The sequence below is a fragment of the Prionailurus viverrinus genome, chromosome B3 (genome assembly GCF_022837055.1).
Source record: "Prionailurus viverrinus isolate Anna chromosome B3, UM_Priviv_1.0, whole genome shotgun sequence".
In the NCBI taxonomy this organism is placed as follows: Eukaryota; Metazoa; Chordata; class Mammalia; order Carnivora; family Felidae; genus Prionailurus; species Prionailurus viverrinus.
This window is the reverse complement of record NC_062566.1, coordinates 132,296,509-132,314,918: the sequence shown is the minus strand read 5'-3', so window position 1 is coordinate 132,314,918 and position 18,410 is coordinate 132,296,509. Positions and strand designations below refer to the sequence as shown.

The window sequence follows — 18,410 nt, the reverse complement described above, 5'->3', positions numbered from 1 at the left end:
TATCTTAAGTTTTCATGACGAAATGTATGAGTACTGCAGTAGGACCCATTGTGGCCCCAGTTCAGATGGGGAGACAAGAAAAACTGTTGGCAATTCCCCTGCTTATGGACAGAGCCACGCGGTGGTCAGTCTCCCGGGTTCAGCTTAGCCCAGTTCCTGAGACCTGCTTTCTGCACCAAATCAGATGTTTCCACGGAGATGCACAGAGTTAAATTTGGTTTAATATATCACCCGGCCAATCTACAAACTGGCCTTTACAGCCAGGTTAGACAGATAATCAGGACAGCATTTGACCCAGTCTGTCTCTTTACATATTAACTTAAAATTCATTTCTTTGTGTTCCACCTCTGAAACGTAACCACAAGCTAACCACAAACTATAAAAGCCTCTCTAAGAGAGTAAAACAGGCAATAGGGGTCTCTGTCAACTAATCTGTCATTAATCAAGTAAATGACATATTGAGAAGAGAAATGTATTAAGTAATCAATATATAACGTAATTTTTTGTCATTATGTGGTTCATACACATGGAGATCTTCTATATGCATAGTAAGAAAGAGAATGTCTAAGCCCACTAAATTGGTGGGTTTAGAAAAACGTGTCTTCATCAGTAAGACATTGAAGAAACAAATGAGGAGATGCTAAAGAGTTGATGTATTTAAGACCACAAGAGAGCGCCCAGGCAAGAATGCATCTGGAGAGGAGGGTCTAGCAACCCCTAACACAAGACACAGCTCCCCGTTGCTTTGCTTAATGACACTACAACGAATCAATAAGCTCTGGCAAATGAAATAAACAGTCATTAAGGGTGCAGCAAATGCAATCTTGATGGCTATATCTAAAAAAAGGGGGGTGGGTAAATTTTAAGGGGGAGCTAAGTAGAGAGCCAGCTACAGAATCACAGACAGCCTTGGGTGATAAATGCTGAGCTTACATACATACTCTTAGAACACCCTGGGAACAGTTCCTGTGGGACTAACACAAATAAACTAAGTGTTCGTAAATCCACATTACCTCATCATCTGGAATTAAGGCATGCAAGGAAGCCCTGAATCAGGTGACGACTGAATCCATTTCCTGGTAGGTTTGGAGATCAGGCTTAGGTTGCTAAGGACTGTGGCAGCTGCTTTAAGTGCTCTCCCCCCAACCCCCCCACCGTCTCCTGCTAGTCTACGCAAAGGAGGTAGAGATTTAAATATATGTATATGTGAGCAGGTAAAAATATATCTGCTACTGTTTTTCCTTCACTTACCTTCAAAGCTCACATCTTTACATCCAGCAGCTGGCAATGCTTGAACATGGTTTATTCTCATAAACAAAAATGAAATAAAACCCCTCTATATATCAATTACAACTTAGAACAGCTATTTCAAGGAGATGATAACAGATCAGACCAATAATGCTATCTGACCTACATCTGAAAAGTACTGATAGTAAGAACCATGACCTTGCATAAATAAAAACTCTCAATTCCACAGCTGGTACATTTGTTCCATAATTGCTATGATTAGGTTAAAATCAAGGACGTAAATGAGATTAACTCATCTTTTCTTATCTATCTATCACCCACTGTTCATCACTGCACACTGGCTATTTCTAGGTATCAGAGGCACAATAGTTATACCATCTCCTAAGGATATACACTTCCTAAGGACACTACGGAAAAATCTGGGGAAGGAATGTTAAGGGTTGAGGGTTTTTTTTTAATGCTTTCCTGTTTGTCTTTCATTTGAAATCAGCATTTCTTCTTAAAAAGAAAAAAAAGACCAACTTTTAGCTCCATTACAATTTATGTTCTTTCCCTGCCTCGAATACCAGGAATTTGCAGAATCCTGGTTTTTCCCTACCTCCTCCATAGAGACCTTCCCTAAGAAATTGTTTCCATCCTGAACTTCTCTAGCACTTACTACGTGCACCGCTCGTTACAGCTCTTCATCACATCCTATCTTGTGTGGCTCCTCAGTTATTCCGTACGTCACTGAGCTCTTCAACAACTAAGCCATAAAAGGCTTCAGGGCAAGGGCAGGGTCTAATGCCCACAGCCTGAAGCACCTGGCTTTGTGCCAGCACACACCAGAAACTTAATACATTCGTGCAGAATTTAATCCGGTCCTCTCCGATAAGCTGTGCATGCTAGGACTACAATTTGTTACTGAATGTGAACTTCACTTATATCCATGAAGCACGTCACTTTTCTTCAAAAGTCCTATCCACTAAGTGGAGTTTTCTTAACATGAACATTCTCAAAGTAGATTAAGTTTAATCTCCCTTCAGTGGGGCTTTCAGCCCAAAATATGTGCATCCTTCCCTTTTCTGAGTCAGAAGTGTGAAACTACACTCCCAACTTCCCCTCATGTGACAATGCTCCAAGATTGCAAAGTGCCTTGAGAACTCATCTTAAAATAGGTAAAGAAAGATAATAATATCTAAATCTTACAAATAATAATATCTAAAGAATATCTAATAAGAATATCTCAAACTTGTAAACTGTTTAACCATGAACTGTGCACAATTCTGAGTACTATTCTGCACACCAGCCTATGCAGTCATTGAGGGCAACAAATATTAGACTTTTCTTAGTGCAGTTTCCTCTAGCTTTATCCTGACACAGTGACATTGTGACTCATGAGCAACACAGCTAGGGCTTTCAATCAAAAGTTTGGTCCATTCAGTTTTTAAAATTAATCTGCATTGATCCCACAAATATCAAACACCTATAAGGTTACTGAATGTTTTGCTTCTGAATTGATCATTTTTATTTCAAGCTGTAGACTGAATAAGGCCCCTTCCCCCCCACCGAAAACACAAGTGATGTTCACCTTCCCACAGACTGCATTATATCCAGCAACAGCGGAGCTGCCAAGTCTGGGCTTAGGTGAATGAATGTGGAAAGGACCACAATGGCCAGCCCAAGGGTTTCCTCGTCATATTCTTCAAGAATGGCCCCACAGTCATGGCATCTGCAAAGAAAACAGAGGAACGCTGTCCACAAAAGCCGGCAATGTTTCCAAGACATAACAAAGTATATACAGCCATTTCTGGTGAGTCTTGGAGAAATCCCCAAAGTCCCCGAAAGTCTGCTATTTAATGCGGTCCCACTCTCATAATCAATAGTAGACTCCAATGCCACCCTCACCGTAGACACAGAAACAGCACACACGGCGGAAATCAGGAAGGTTCTTTAAATCACTGAAAAGATTCAACTCACAAGCATCTGGCCCACAGTGAGTGCCAATCAGAATAACAGTTTGGAGCTTCTGGTTGAGGGATTTCGTGCATGTAAAGTTATTGCTAGAGATAGTCAGTAACTAGATATTTTTTTCATTTGTTGAAAAGAAAAATGCCTTAGGCACAAATGGAAGCTTTCCTAAGCTGTCAGCTTGAAAAATGTCCCATTTGTGGAGGCAAGATAGGGGGGTTAAGCCAAGAGAACACTCTAGAAAACCTGGGGAGTCTGGATCATAGTCTCTTCTCTACCACTCAGATCAGCCTTACGAGCTCCCCACGCCTACTCAGTGTAGTGTGTAAAAACACAATGGCCCCTGCTCCTACGTGCCTTCCAACTTATGGCTCTTTGTAGTGTCTAATGTAGGTTCAATTTAGTTCATCTCAACCAAAGCCACAGCCCTTCTATTCAGCCGCAGCTAGTCAGCTTTACAAAGTGAAGGGAAAAGCCTCCTGGGAAGAGCGAGTGAACTAGAGCGCAATCACTAGCACAAACTTATTTAGGAACTTCCTAAATGCAAACTATATATATGAAGTCCCTGGAGGCGCCTGGGTGGCTCAGTCAGTTAAGTGTCCAACTTTGGCTCAGGTCATGATCCCACGGTTTGTGAGTTCGAGCCCTGCGTTGGGCTCTGTGCTGACAGCTCAGAGCCTGGGGCCTGCTTCAGATTCTGTATCTCCTTCTCTCTCTGCCCCTCCTCCACCCACGCTCTGTCTCACTCTGTCTCTCAAAAATAAATAAATGTAAAAAAAAAAATTAAATCATGAAGTCCTTGGCAAACGGACCTTTTTAAAAATAGAGGATTCACATTTGGAACTGAGAAAGAAGAGAAATGGAGTGCACACAAAGATTGGGACATGGAGGAGTACACAAATGGGAACATGGTACCGAAGGAGGAGCCAAGAAGAGCCCTCCTCACGCAGCGAGGTGCTCCCCACGTGGACATTCCAAGGCAGCTCTTCACGGTGGACACCTTCACTTCTTCAGTAATGACCGCTGGCTGTGGCCAGCTGCACGGATCTTCACGCCGGCCCCTGACAACACACACTCTTCCTCCCTTTATCCCAACCTACCTGACATGCCACCAAACTTGGAATCCTGCAAGTCTTATTCTTTACCATACTCACTGAACAGGCACCTGTGTGCCAGGCAAGGTATAGGGAGCTTAGAGTATAACATACAGAAGAAAGAGTCCCAGGCCCCTAAGGGACTCCTACTCAATTAAAGAACCCATGTGTATAAGCAACTAAATAATCAAAATGCAATGTGGTAAGCAGTAGAATAGAGAGATGTAGTAAATACTATGGAGATTAGGACAATGGTATGATGAATTCTGCCTTGTGCAGTCAGGGACACTTTGCCTTTAGCTGGGTCCTGAGGCATGAATAGTTGTTCACCAGGCACAGAAAGTCCAGAGAGAAGGGCACCTATGAAATCACAGACGGGAGAACACATCAGGCATGCTCTGGAGAAGGGGAGGGGGCTGGGGAAAGAGCTCCCGGTGAGGAGTGGTAAGGCCATACCTTCACAATCTAAAGGGCCTTTATTATGATCAAAGGCATTTGCACTTTATCCCAGAAGAAATCTGGGGATATTGAAGGCCGACAAACTGAGAGGTGACCTTACTAGTTTGGGATTCAGAGAAAGGATACTGCTGGCAGGATGGGAATAAGAATCAAGTCTCAAACTGAGTCCGATCCTAACAATCTGAACCTTCTAATAATCGGTAAGTGGATATTATTTGCATTTTTGTCCAGACTGAAAAGGAACGTGCCCTGGCAGAAACAGATGCTGTCCGTGCAATAAGACTACGTTTCTAAAACAACAAGTGCATATGAACACTTGTGGCTATGGCCAGTTGAAGAACACATTATGACTTAAAGCACTGCATGACTCCTCTGGTGCTTTCTCACAACCATGGTGAGCGAACTATCAGACTCTGTAAACACGGGGAGCGGAATGACTGTGTGAGCTTACTTGTCTGTCATCACCGTCGGCTGCTCGTCCGTGAATTCTTCGGGTGCCGGCACAAACATACTGACGATGCTGGGCGCTGACAGCAGGCTGGATTTCGTGGCGCCTGGGTGAGCAGCAATGAGACACCTGGTGAATAAAGGTCTGTTTCCGGGGGCCAGGAAAAGCCCCATCCTCCTCTTAGAAATCTTCCCAAGATCACACGGGATGTGACATGATCAGCAACACTGCATTGTGGTAAACCCTCAAAGGTAAAATGAATTCAAGAAAGACTGCGATTTGTTTCTATTTGTAGGATTTCAAGAGCTAGACTCCTAGCTCTCCCTCTGCCTTCTGAGTTGGAGAACATCAGAAAGAGCTCAGGTGTACCAACAGGGGACGAAGACAAAAGTGGAAAAAGGGGGAAATCTATTCAAGGGCACCCTCAAATGAGTTACAGCCCTTATTTTCTAGGCATAAAGGGAAGATGTCCTTATGATCCTACATTTCCCGAATTACAAATGTGTACCAACCCTAAAATGCTGCCAATTTGAGAAGAGAATAAGATCCCAGAACTCTACTTAAGTAAGGGGAGGTGTTTGAGCTATCAAATATCAGAACAGCTTTCTACTTTGGAAATTAGTATCATAAGCCCTGAAGCAAAAGACTTCATTTTTCAAACTGAAATATTTATGAGTGAAATATCAAGTGTTTTGAAGGAATCATCCAGTGACTTCAGCTAATAAATACTGGAGTTTAAAACTTTGGGTTTTGATGCCTTCAAAGAAATCTAAGGCAGGAATCTTGGCAACATGCTCTAGTGATAAGTACATCTAAAGAGCCAGCTGACCATTCTCTATTAAGGAAACCACCAGTGCTGGACTGATTCTCCAGGAACAGTGGAAACGAGGCACTCCAAGAAGAATCTCAAAGGAACTATCCAGGGTAACGTCACGTTCTGCAGACTGATAACTGGGACTCAAGAGTTTTTCAGACAGCAAAGAACGCAGAAAATCTCAAGGGCCATTAAAGAATCTATTTCTCTTCTTTCCCATCCTGTAAGATGGCAGATGCAAAAGCTGAGAAGCCAGATACCAAGAAGAAACCTGAAGCAAGGAGGCTGACGCTGGTGGCAAGGTTAAGAAGGGCTAGGTGGCAAGACTAAAACGCCAAAGAAGGGGAAGCCCTGTCCTAGTCAGAGGAGTTGGAAGATATTCCTGATCAGCTATGTATTCCAGAAATACCACATACAAAAGGAAGTATTCAGCAACTAAGTCTAGGGTTGAAAAGAAAAAGAATGAGAAGGCTCTTGCTGTTGTTGCAAAACCAGTCAGTGGTGACAAGAATAGTGGTACCCGACTGGTTAAACCTCACAAAATGCCTAGGTATTATCCTACTGAAGGTGTGCCTCAAAAGCTGTCGAGCCACAGCAAAACCCCTTTCAGTCAGTACATGAGGAAACTGTGAGCTAGAATCACTCCTGAGACCTTCTTGATCATCCTCAGTGGACACCACAGAGGAAGAGGGTGGTTTTCCTGAAGCAACTGAGCAGTGACTTGGTATTTGTGACTGGACCTCTGGCCCTCCATCAAAGTTCCGCTGCATGGAACATACCAGAAATTTGTCATCACCACCTCCACCAAAATTGGTATCAGCAGTGTGAAAATCCCAAAACGTTTCATTGAAGCTTACTTCAAGAAGAAGCTGCATAAACCCAACACCAGGAAGGGGAGATCTTCGACATGGAGGAAGAGAAATACAAGGTTATAGGGCAGCACAAGGTTGACCCAGACAGCTGCGGACTCGCAAATTCTGCCAAAAACCAAAGCTGTTCCTCAGTTTTAGGGCTACCTCCAGTCTGTGTTTCTGTGTTTTCTTTCACAAATGGAGTTTATCCTCACAAATCGGTGTTCTAAATTTCTTACAAAGAACCTAATTAAATAACTGATCCATTTACAAACATAAATAAACGGTTTCTCATCAAGAATTGGTAATTCAGTGCTGAAAAACAAAACAAAATTGTATGATCTTCCCATAAATAGGAGAAAAATAATGATTCAGGGAACTGGTTTTGAAAAGAAATAACGTAAAAATTTTAGAGACCTAGTGAAGTAGGCAATGTATTTCAATATGAGGGAGAAAAAGAAAAAGGGCATTGAAGCCTTTGAAGAATCAAGATGCTTCCACACTGTACAGACTCCCTTACCTGATCAAAGGCTACAAAGTATGTTTATGAGAAGCAGGAGGCCCTGTAGACCCAAACAGCAAAGGAAAGTATCTAAAAGCATCTTTATGTCACTTCCAAATGTCCCTCATGGGCATCTAATTTTACCATGATATTTAACAGATATTTCTGAGTAACATTCGTTCCTACCTGTACCCAAGTGTATCATTAAAAAGGATCTCCAGTTGTTCTCATCAAGATGGTGCTTTGAGTTGAAGCAACGGTATTTATGATTGTAGCATAACTATAAACTGATGGATAATAGAAAAGGCAAGAACTGGGCCAAGATAAAAGGTGGCATGATTGATCATTAAACACTAAGGTAAACAGCACAAAGTCACTTCAAGTAACCAAAACACAGAAGGTTGAAGTCCAATATTCCACATTTCTTAGACATTGACAGCCATGCCTACCAGATGCCAAAATGCCTGTGCTAAAAGTAGAAAAATTCAGCCCACAAGATGGTGATATATACACAGTTTTACTAGGAATGAGAAATTGAACAGAAGACCATGGGGGAGGGGAAGAAAACAAAATGGTTAGAGAGGGAGGGAGCCAAAACATAAGAGACTCCTAAAAACTGAGAACAAACTGAGGGTTTATGGGGGGTGGGAGGGAGGGGTGGGTGGGTGATGGGTATTGAGGAGGGCACCTATTGGGATGAGCACTGGGTGTTGTATGGAAACCAACTTGACAATAAATTTCATAATAAAAAAAATAGAAAGGAAAAAAAACCCTCTTGAGTCAAGGCTTTCAGAATATTATTACCAATTACTATTAAATAGAAATCACAATTCAAATCAAGAAAAGGGATGGAATCAAAGTCATGTGGGTGGTTTCAAGCCAATTATTACCCAACACAAATGCCAAGACAATAGCATTTTTAGTGTTTTTGACAATAACATTGTGAAGTTGCTTATTCACGTGACAACACAAAGTATGTCATGCAATATTTATGGCAGTCATCTATAAACGATATTGGGTGCTGGCTCCCATAAGGCAACATTAGCTGAATCAATGGATTTCTGAATATTGCTAATAATATGGGAGCAGACTAATGTATAAAAAGAAGGTGGGAACCATAAAAGGAAGCTATAAGACCTCAGCTACTTTTTGTTAGAGCTGAGTTACAACTAAGTCTGTAATATTAAAGGCAATCCCATTATCCCCCAGTTGTGGGCAATACTTCTGGATAGTACCACTATGGTTCCCTTATTGAATACCCAAAGTGCACTCTATATGGAACCGGGAACAGAACTAGAAGGTTCTCAGAGACTTGATTAAAGAGAAGACTTCCTCCAAAGACCAAACCCAAAGCTGGATATTTTGACCAAAGCCCCTTTGGGAATCTTAGAGATAGGGATATTATAAAGGTGTTGGTTTGTCTCAAAGCACACATGTACCCATCAGTCCCTTAGCTACATCAATGGACTTCTTCAGTTTACTGTGAAAGAGACTCACTTTCTGTCTTTGTTCCCATGACCTCATTCCGTTTTTGCTGCTACTAACTTGGTCACTGGACCGTGGATAAGCACCAGAGTTGTTTGACCATCCTGACTTCTGTTCATAAAAGCTTTTCCTAGGCCCGTAAGTGAGAAGGGTCTCACCGCCTACAGGGGCTAAAACTGCTACTCATTGCCCAATGAATATTAGCAAAAGCCAAAGATAAATGTCTCCTCGTTCCTAAGGAAAATTAGAAGAATGGTATGGTTCTGAGTGATATGGTCCTAAATAATGAGTCTGCTTGATTTAAGGAGCTAGCTAAGAGATGTGGTCATAGTTCATTTGTTTGTTTTTTTATTTTTATTTTTTTTTACAAATGATGGTGAACCTTGCCTTATGAATTGAAAAAGAACGAAAGTAATGATTAACTAGCCATGAGATGAATTTTGAAAATACATATTCTGATGATCTTGGCACAGATTTATCTTCAGCTTCCTCCTATGAGCAGCATAAAGCCCAGTGTGTATTTGGTGCAATTTCCAATTTCAGATTTCAAAGAAGCTATTCATCTCTGATCTCAGCATTCTAGAATGAACACAGATAAGCTAGACCATGTTCAGAGAAGTTACACAACAATACAGACACCTGACATGTATTAAGAGGAATACCAAAAGACCCAGGGACAGTGGTCTAGAGAAGATTGAGGGAATACGCAATGCATGGCTCTTTTCAAATGTCTGAAAAATTATGTGAGGGATTAGACTTGTTTTGTGTGGCCCCAACGGTTAGAAAGTCACCCTAAGGAAGAACTTTCTGTCGATAATGGTCAAAGATGAGGTGCCATGCATTCCCAGCCCCTGGAGGTATTTTAGCAAAGGGTGTATCCACTCCCTGGAGCTGCTGAAGAAGAGCTTTCAGCCCCCACTGGGGGACCGGGTGATTGACATACACAGTGTCTTCCAGCTCATCCAGTCTGAGATTCCACAGCTCAACTAACCTCTCATTCTCAATGGTTGTCCCTCCAGGTCAGGGTTTAGGCACATCGGCACATTGCATTGGCGTTTCCCGGGCTGTATCTGTTCTGTGGATAAATAGAACATTTCAGTCTTCAGTGTGGTCAATTTATCATGACTCACAATACAGAGAATTTAACAAATAATTTCTTGGGGCCGTTTTTTTTTTTTTTTTTTTTTTTTTTTTGGTCATTGTTATTGTTGATTATTGATATTTACAGGAAACATCCTAGATGTTAGGGGAGGGTTGTCTGGGCTTTCACTACAAACCTTTCATTCAGGTATATGAAGTGCAATTAAAAGCAGGAGAGCATCTAAAACTGCCCCCAAAAAGTGCAGATTTTCTACCTCTTCACCAAGAAAGCTCAGATACTATCATCTCTTGATATGAAATGAAAAAAAAAAAAAAAACCAACTGAAAGGCTAATGTCACAGCCATGAAATAAATGTATTATGCAACTCAGTAAATATATAAGTGATCATTTCAGGCAATGGCCAGAAAAGTCATACAGAAAACATGTGGAACTGGTAGCAAGGACATGGCAGATGTTTCACTGAGGGCTGGGGAACAGGAAGAAGGGAACAGGGGAAGAAATGGAGGAGTGGTGATTCTGGAACACTTGTTTCCTATGAAAGATGAGACAAAGAAGCAACCATGGGATGTGCACGGATGGAGAAGAGGCAGGTATTCAACGAGCAAGCAGGTGCATGCTGAGGTGAATCGATCATGACCCAGGTTTTAGACTGCCTTTCGCAGTGTCTACGTGATTAGACTTGTTCCTCTGGGGACCAGTGAGTCACTGAGTCGACACGTGTAGTATAAAGTGGCACACCACCTAATACCGAACTCTACATTCATCGATTCTCCCGTGGTCTTAGATGCGGGGAAAACTTTTTGTGGCACTAATAAAAACAGGCGTATTGAGATGACACTCCAGTGGGACTTGGTGGCTAGAGAACCAACTTGGAGAATGGAGAACAAGCCCAGGAAAGCGGGTGAAAGAAATTCAGGCAGCATGTCAATGGTGAGTATTAAGTGAGAAGCCAGAGTGATGTGAACAAGGCTGAAGTTTGGCTGAATGTGAAACATTCAGTTAAGTGGGTTATTTGGCATCATGTAGATTTTCTAAAATTAAAATTTGGGTTTGACTTTGAGATCTTTTTGCCTTTTTATAACTCTACTAAGTCAATCAAACTAGGTTGCAGTTGTAGTCTGAATCTGGAATGGTTAGCTTAGACTGAGGTACTTGCTACAGAAAACAGAAGCATGGTAAAATAATCTTCAGAGCCCCAGCTCAACCTACCAAAAGTGGGGGGTGGGGGAGGCATTAAATTATCAGAGAACTAACCAAACAAATGCTTCCATTCTCAGTTAATCACATAGTTTCATCTCAGTAGAGGGAGAAACAGAGGGGCACCTGGGAGGCTCAGTCAGTTAAGTGTCTGAGTCTGGATTTTGGCTCAGGTCATGATCTCACGGTTCATGAGTTCAAGCCCCACATTGGGCTCTGCACTGTGGGATTCCCTCTCTCTCTCCCTCTCTCTCCCTCTCTCTGCCCCTCCACCACCCCCACCTCACTCTCAAAGTAAATAAATAAAGAGAGAAACACAGTCCTCTCTGGTGTGGACAGAAAGACCCCACCTAGACCCAGTCAGCTGTCAAGGCTGGTTATCCTATCTTTCTCCTTGTCTCTCTTGCCTGTTGGCTTTGGGCCATTACATTTTTCACTACCATTTACCACCAAAAAGAAGATAAAACAAGAAAGCTTTAAAATGTTAAGAACCCTTATAAAGGCCAGGAGAGTTGAAACTATTGTTTAAATGTAGGCTTGGGTATGGTGTGGGGGCCTAATTTATCTAGCTCTCCTTTTTGGAAAAAAAAAACAATGGATGGGGGTGGGGGAGATAAGATAAAATGTATGTGATGATTATAGTTTTGAAAAAATGACAGTATGTCAATATTTTGGTTTTGTAGACATGATAATTCCCGGCCATAAGGAAGGATATTGAAATAATAATCTCATATAACTATGGCCAGAAAGTACTAAACCAAGACATGAAAATAGTCTGGTACCGGTGTTGGTCCCCAGAGCATACCACTGTAATAAACTGTATCACTTTCATAGTGCATGCACGTTGCAAAGTGCTTTCACATATGTCATCTTGTAACTCAAATGGCCCCTGTGATTAGAAAATAGAAACACGAAAGGCAGGCACGCAAAAGAGCAGGCTTGCAAGTAGTACGTGCTCGGAACGTGGTAACAAAGTTTAGAAAATGCAGAGTGATCATGTTTAAAATAGACATGTCATGGCAGCCAATTCTTACTTTAAAATTGAGGTTAGATGCAACGCCACTACATAAGCATGAGGTGTCCAACCTGGTGGCCCTGCCGACTGAAGTACAGAGCTCATATTCCCAAACCTACCGGCGGATCATGACATCGCTAAGCTATGTTGTTAGTATCAGTATTAGTGCTAATATTCCCTTATTTGGGGTACTTTACAACATAGAGAATATTGGTAAACTGGTGTTTCTGTTTGTTAATCCGCATTATAAAATCATAATTCCACTCCCTTCTATGGGCATTTACGTCGTTTAACCCCCAGATAGGTAACCTAATATCTGGAATCTGGGTCTTAGAGGAGAAAGAGTTGGACCAGCCTAAACGGACAGACAGGTGGCTCTAGAGAACTGGGAAAGTTTAAATGGACTTATTTATTCATTACCGTAGGTTTAAAAGAAAAAAATTATTTGAACCACAAAACACAAGAGAAACATCTAATCCTTAACACGAGAGAGCAGAGGGGACACACAGAAAGTGGCATTAGCTGATCTGAGAGGTAAAACAAGAAGAAAAGGCTTGACCCACCAGTGTCCCAGTTGCTGATGTTATGGGGGGCGCTAGACTGATGCTCCAGCTGTCGCTTCATTAACTGGCTCATTGTTAGAGCTCCCAGGGATCCCCTTTTCATCTGCCTATACTGAGCTATATGGAGGAAATTAGGACATCATTACTAGGGGGCATAAATTTCCACAGCACACAAAGGCTCTACAAATCCATATAGAATCTTAACTGAATCTTTATTGTCGACTTGTAATTGTTCAGCAAATTGTATGCTCTTGTCCGAGGCAAAAACTAAGGCACATTGCTATTCCCGGTGCCTTTCTTCCCTCAGTAAAGAAAGAAACAGTGCCTATGAGCATTTATCTGTAGTCTGTAGAATACCTACAGTTGCAACAATGTGGTTACTTTCATTTACTTTTTCATTTGTACACTCTGCCTTGTTCCAGAAAGGATTTAAGGCATATAATACTACTTTGAATTTAAAGCTTAACTTCTTTTAAAATGGAGCCTGTGCGTCCATAGTTTAAGGCTCTATTATATCCCCGTAAGGTGCCCATATATATGTGTATACATGTATGTTTTGGACTAAAATGACACATATCAACCCCAATTTTTAGAGAGGGAAATTGAAGCAAATGAAATTATGTTACTTGGGAACCAAGTAGCAAATGGGGTGGTCATAAAATCAAAACATGTTGACTCCAAAGTCAATGCTGTTTCAATCTCTGTGTGAGCCTCTGCCTACTGTTTGGGAAATGTGAATCGAATCACATTCCACAGGTGTATTCCAGTACACATCTTTGTTTTAGAAAATAATGGTAATATTTTTATCCTGCGATTTAAGCATTGACCAATGCCCCACCAAAGAAATGTCAAGTTATGAGCATTTCCAAACCAGAAAAACAATGAAAAAACACTTCTGCCAGTAGACTGTTGAGTGAAAAAGCAACTTGCCTACTACCCTCCTATTCCTCTGTCAGTGTCCCCATCGGTCTCTGCCACCAGCCCAATGAGAAAAGCAGAGAATCAGTGATGTGCCTTTTCTACATGATCCCAAACTCCTGGACATTTGAGAGCATGTGGTTATTCACTCTATTATGAGGACAATTTCAGAAACCAAAGTTCTGAACTGCAGGCCCTAGAAGGGGATGGTAGAAACCGGGATGAGTGGATGGCCCCTGGAATGCTTTAAATGTTATACCCAGGCTTCACAATCACCATACCAAGACGGCAACTTGGTGAGATGTGAAATCAATTATAACATTTTGAATGTAATTAGCATGCTGTTTGATTCATGGTAGTCACGGCATGGTTAGCTACAGAAGGATCATCTAGCAAACTGATCCAGAGAGAGGGGTGTGATGGGAATTCTTGTGTCTTGGAATCCATGTCAGCTAAATTCACCAACATGGGAAATCTCTGATTCTTGTTGACTGGCGGAATTTACAATGTTATGACTCACTGGAAATGGTGCAGCTTCAGGTAAAATACAAAAGCAGAAATCTTCTAGAAGGCTTAACCAATTTAAAAATTAGCATGCTCAAAAGAGGACTTAAAACCTCTAGTGATTTCATAATTTCTCCAATTCTCAGTTGTTCGTAAAGACAGCAGAATTCCCTGAGAGTAAAAACCCTTAATGTTTAGCTCCGTGTGTGGGGTGCCTGGCATGACGCCTCCAAGAACACACCAGCAAGAGCCATCTAATACATGCTTTTAATGGAGAGGAGGAGGAAGGTGCAAGTGTAATGATGCACTATGCTAACTCCAAAGAAGCCAGATTCAGTCATGACGTTAGAATCACGAGACAGTGGATACACTTATTTTACGACACATTTAACTAGCACTCAAGTCAAGATGACTTAGCCACCCTATCCCAATTTATACCCAACTTGGAATTCTAATTAGAATTTGCTATCTTCTTTTTTTTTTTTTCCAACATTTATTTATTTTTGGGACAGAGAGAGACAGAGCATGAACGGGGGAGGGGCAGAGAGAGAGGGAGACACAGAATCAGAAACAGGCTCCAGGCTCTGAGCCATCAGCCCAGAGCCTGACGCGGGGCTCGAACTCACAGGCTGCGAGATCGTGACCTGGCTGAAGTCGGACGCTTGCCACCCAGGCGCCCCTCTTTTTTTTTTTTTTTAGATGACTCATGTAAATTAGGAGGAGAGAGAATACACTTGCATGATTTTAGTATGTGGGCTTAAAAATGGGCGTTTTATTATCAACAGACTTTCATGACAAAAGAGCAATTACATTCAGAACCAGCTGTCCTTCCCTGCTACCAAAAGGGCAAGTAACTGTCACTTGAAAACACTTTCTTAGAATTTCTATAACCTCTATTATAAGTGAATTTGAGTTACTCTAAGGCAGTGGGTTATACCAAAAAAAGAGCACGGACTTGCAAATCAAACAGACCTAGCATCAATCCCTGTCTCTATCACTTAGTAGCCACCTGACTTTAGGTGAGTCACTTAGCCTCTGTAGCCTCTGTTTCCTGGTCTATAAAATGGGGTCAATAATACCTGCCATGCGAGGCTGATGTAAGGATTAAGTAAGATAACAATGTGTGTAACCATTTGGCACAGCACCCAGCCAAAAGTACCAAATAAATGGTGGCTATTATTACTACTATGACTATAACATCCTTGAACAAGGGGTGTCTCTTATTTATTCACCTTTGACCCTCAGTCGCAAGCACAGGGCCCGGCACCTGGCAGACAATACATAGTTGGTGAATGAACGAATGCATGAATGAATGAATAATGAAGATGATGAGGTTGTTCCATACTACCAGTCCAGCATTTAAGTTAGGATCTTTATTTGGTTTTCAGGATCATCCTCATTTAAAAGACAGAGAAAAATTAACCAGCTCCTCAGGCAGCGTTCACATGGAACACAAAATAGGCCAGCGCGTGGGATGAGGGCTGGCAGGAAGTGCACCTCTGTATCTCTGATTCCCGCTGAGAGCCTCCCATGCTAGAGTCCCTTCACTGGCCCCACTGAGCCAGGTGGACACCTTACTGTCACCTCAACAGAACTTGGCTCTTCAAGGACCAGATCTAGGACCCGACCACAGAAGGCAGTTTCAAAACAGTTGCCTCCTACAGATCCTGTAGAATTTCATGCCATTTGTATTTTCAGACCCAAAAGGGCTAGATTCAATCATGACACCAGGATCATGGTATATCTGCTACATTTATTTTATGATAATTTAGATAACATTGTGTCAGTGATGGAAGTGATTCAAATGGAACACAGGTGTTCAATGTAAAATTCTGTCACAAACAGTGCTTTTCGTTTATCCCAAAACTAGTTCCGTGCCTTAGGTTTAGGCTAGTCACACACAATTCTTATTTTATTTAATTATGAAATTTGGTGATTAATCCGTAACAAATTAGGATTCTTGGCCAATCAGTAACCGTAGTGATTTAGCAAACACTTGAGATACTGACGAAACTGAGCCCATGCCTCAGGATCTCTGAGATCTTACAGCAGAGTGTCTGTCACCCAGGAAGCTAACACAACACGTATAAAGAAAAAACCCCGCCAATACCAGGAGTGTGAAAATTGAAAACAATGCAGTAGTTATTGCTCCAAAATCAATGTATAGTTGAAGCGATCACCAAAGGGAATCTTACTTGATATTGAGGAATGGCTACTTGTTTCTGGCACCCCTGCTTCTAATGTTGGGGCAGATGAGGATTCTCGTGGCATTTCCAAAGTTGAAAGTCCTTTAGTAGAGGGATCTACAAACAGAAACATTATTTAAAGCTCAGGATATTGAGTAAAAGCAAGGTCAAGAACCTTTTCCATACCTTTTCCCTCTTGCCTAATACACCCATTCAAATCATTCTGTATGTTCTGGCCCTGTTAATTACTTTAACAGAATTTTATATACACACTGGTTTCAAAATTCCCTGGAGAGTTGCTTCCACATTACCCTCTGCATCTGTGGATATGCCTCCCAGAGATTAACAACAGAGCAATTACAGAGTTAAAGCGCCAAGCATGCCCCTCCCGCATATCCTCAAGCAGGTTACTTAGCCTTTCCAGCACTGAATTTCTTTTCATCCATTACCTAAAGACGGTTACAGTTCATTCCACCATTCCACTTCGTCCTGGCAGTATCCTATTCACTAACTATATCTCAATTATACAGACAATTCTTCCTCCAGAAGATCTTCAAGATACCCCCTTCCCCCCAAAAATACAAGCCAAAATATGGGTCATGTGATCCTCTTATGTAATCCCTGAACACCCTGTCCTTAACCTTTCCCAAACTTAACACACTATAATGGAATTCTCTATATACTTATCTATAACCTTTGCTAAGCTGTTAAGTATTGCAGAGCAGAGATTGTATCTAACTTGGAATAAACAGTATTAACTCAGGTTTTCTATTTTATTCGTTGCGCAAGAAACAGACTGTATCATGTGCTCCTTCTACTTGACAAATGTATCTAAGAGGAAATATCTTCTGCGTATACTATTGTCTTCTCAATCTATCAGTAATGGGAAACACGCTGTTCCACATTATTCTAGGTAAAGATGATCCTTTAAAACTTGATAGTTTATCATAGCAAACCCCCTAAAATTCTTGACAAAAGTCTCTGCCACCTTAAAGCAACACTATATACTGAAGAGTGAGCAGCCTGGCGTTACCCTATAGGCTTCCATGAAAGTTCCATGCTATCACCTGGGGGCGCCCCTCCTACATGGCTTCAAGTTCTCAAGCTTCGCGGTGATTCGGTCCCATTCTTTTTATATTGTCAATTTTTCTCTTGTCCAGGGTAAGTCACCATACACTCATCCATATGTACATCTGAGGTATGCAGATGCGAGTCTATTATTAGATGATCACTAAACTTGTCGGGAATGAAAGTAAAATTGATCCTGGGTGAGATCCTGGGAGGAAAGTTTTCAAGCACTGATGCTAGAACATCTGCTTTTTGACTCTCAGAGGTCTTTCTGAATAGATACGAATTGCCAGATTAGTAATTTCTTGATTAAAAAAAATAAATATAACTGTTACAGTGTTTCCTGTACCCTCTTGAGTAATTATGCACAAAATGACTACCTGTTTTAAATTACCTTAGTCACTAAAATATTAGAGATTAGGTTATTACTTTTCTCTTAGGTATTGTCCCCAAACCTCTAGTGAAAAACATGCACAATCAAAACATAATAAATAAATTAAATAAATAAATACACACATACATACATACACAATCACCTCTCTTCACCCTCATCTGCCTCTGTTTTACGTATGCCTGCTGCCACGGCACAATAATCCTACCAATAATATAGAACAAGAAAGCTTAAAGTTCATTTTCGAGAATTCTTTGAAAGACCATTGAGACTTTTAGAGTTTTGCTGTGCTTATTGAAATCTTTGGTGTATCTCTAATTTTAAAGAAATGTAATTTCTTTACTGTAAGGTAGTTGTTAATAATTGCTAGTGTACAAAGATTTCATAAGCCAGGCAATTTTTGCTCAATCTTAAATCATTTTACAAAACCTTCCATTTGTATACAGTTTAAGACATACAACAAATATTTGAATAGACCTATACATTTAGCTTAAAATATTTTATTCAGTTTAAAAAAATTGTTTTAATGTTTATTTATTTTTTTCAACGTTTTTTATTTATTTTTGGGACACAGAGAGACAGAGCATGAACGGGGGAGGGGCAGAGAGAGAGGGA

The 18,410-nt window shown here is 41.2% G+C and overlaps 1 protein-coding gene and 1 pseudogene across 9 annotated transcripts in view; one reads left to right on the top strand and one right to left on the bottom strand.

The window, feature by feature from the left end:
- UNC79 (unc-79 homolog, NALCN channel complex subunit) overlaps positions 1 to 18,410 on the bottom strand; it is a 226,044-nt gene that overhangs the window by 66,996 nt on the left and 140,638 nt on the right. For 6 of the 9 annotated variants that reach the window (XM_047864606.1, XM_047864607.1, XM_047864600.1 and 3 more), the window contains 5 exons: positions 16,346 to 16,453; positions 12,729 to 12,845; positions 9,843 to 9,926; positions 5,203 to 5,305; positions 2,819 to 2,959 (listed from right to left, as the gene is read on the bottom strand). In XM_047864606.1, the coding sequence (XP_047720562.1) occupies positions 2,819 to 2,959; positions 5,203 to 5,305; positions 9,843 to 9,926; positions 12,729 to 12,845; positions 16,346 to 16,453 (553 nt within the window). The remainder of the gene's footprint in view (positions 1 to 2,818; positions 2,960 to 5,202; positions 5,306 to 9,842; positions 9,927 to 12,728; positions 12,846 to 16,345; positions 16,454 to 18,410) is intronic. The other 3 variants (XM_047864609.1, XM_047864601.1, XM_047864604.1) reach the window with 2 other exon arrangements.
- LOC125169028 (60S ribosomal protein L6-like) lies at positions 6,242 to 7,094 on the top strand (annotated as a pseudogene).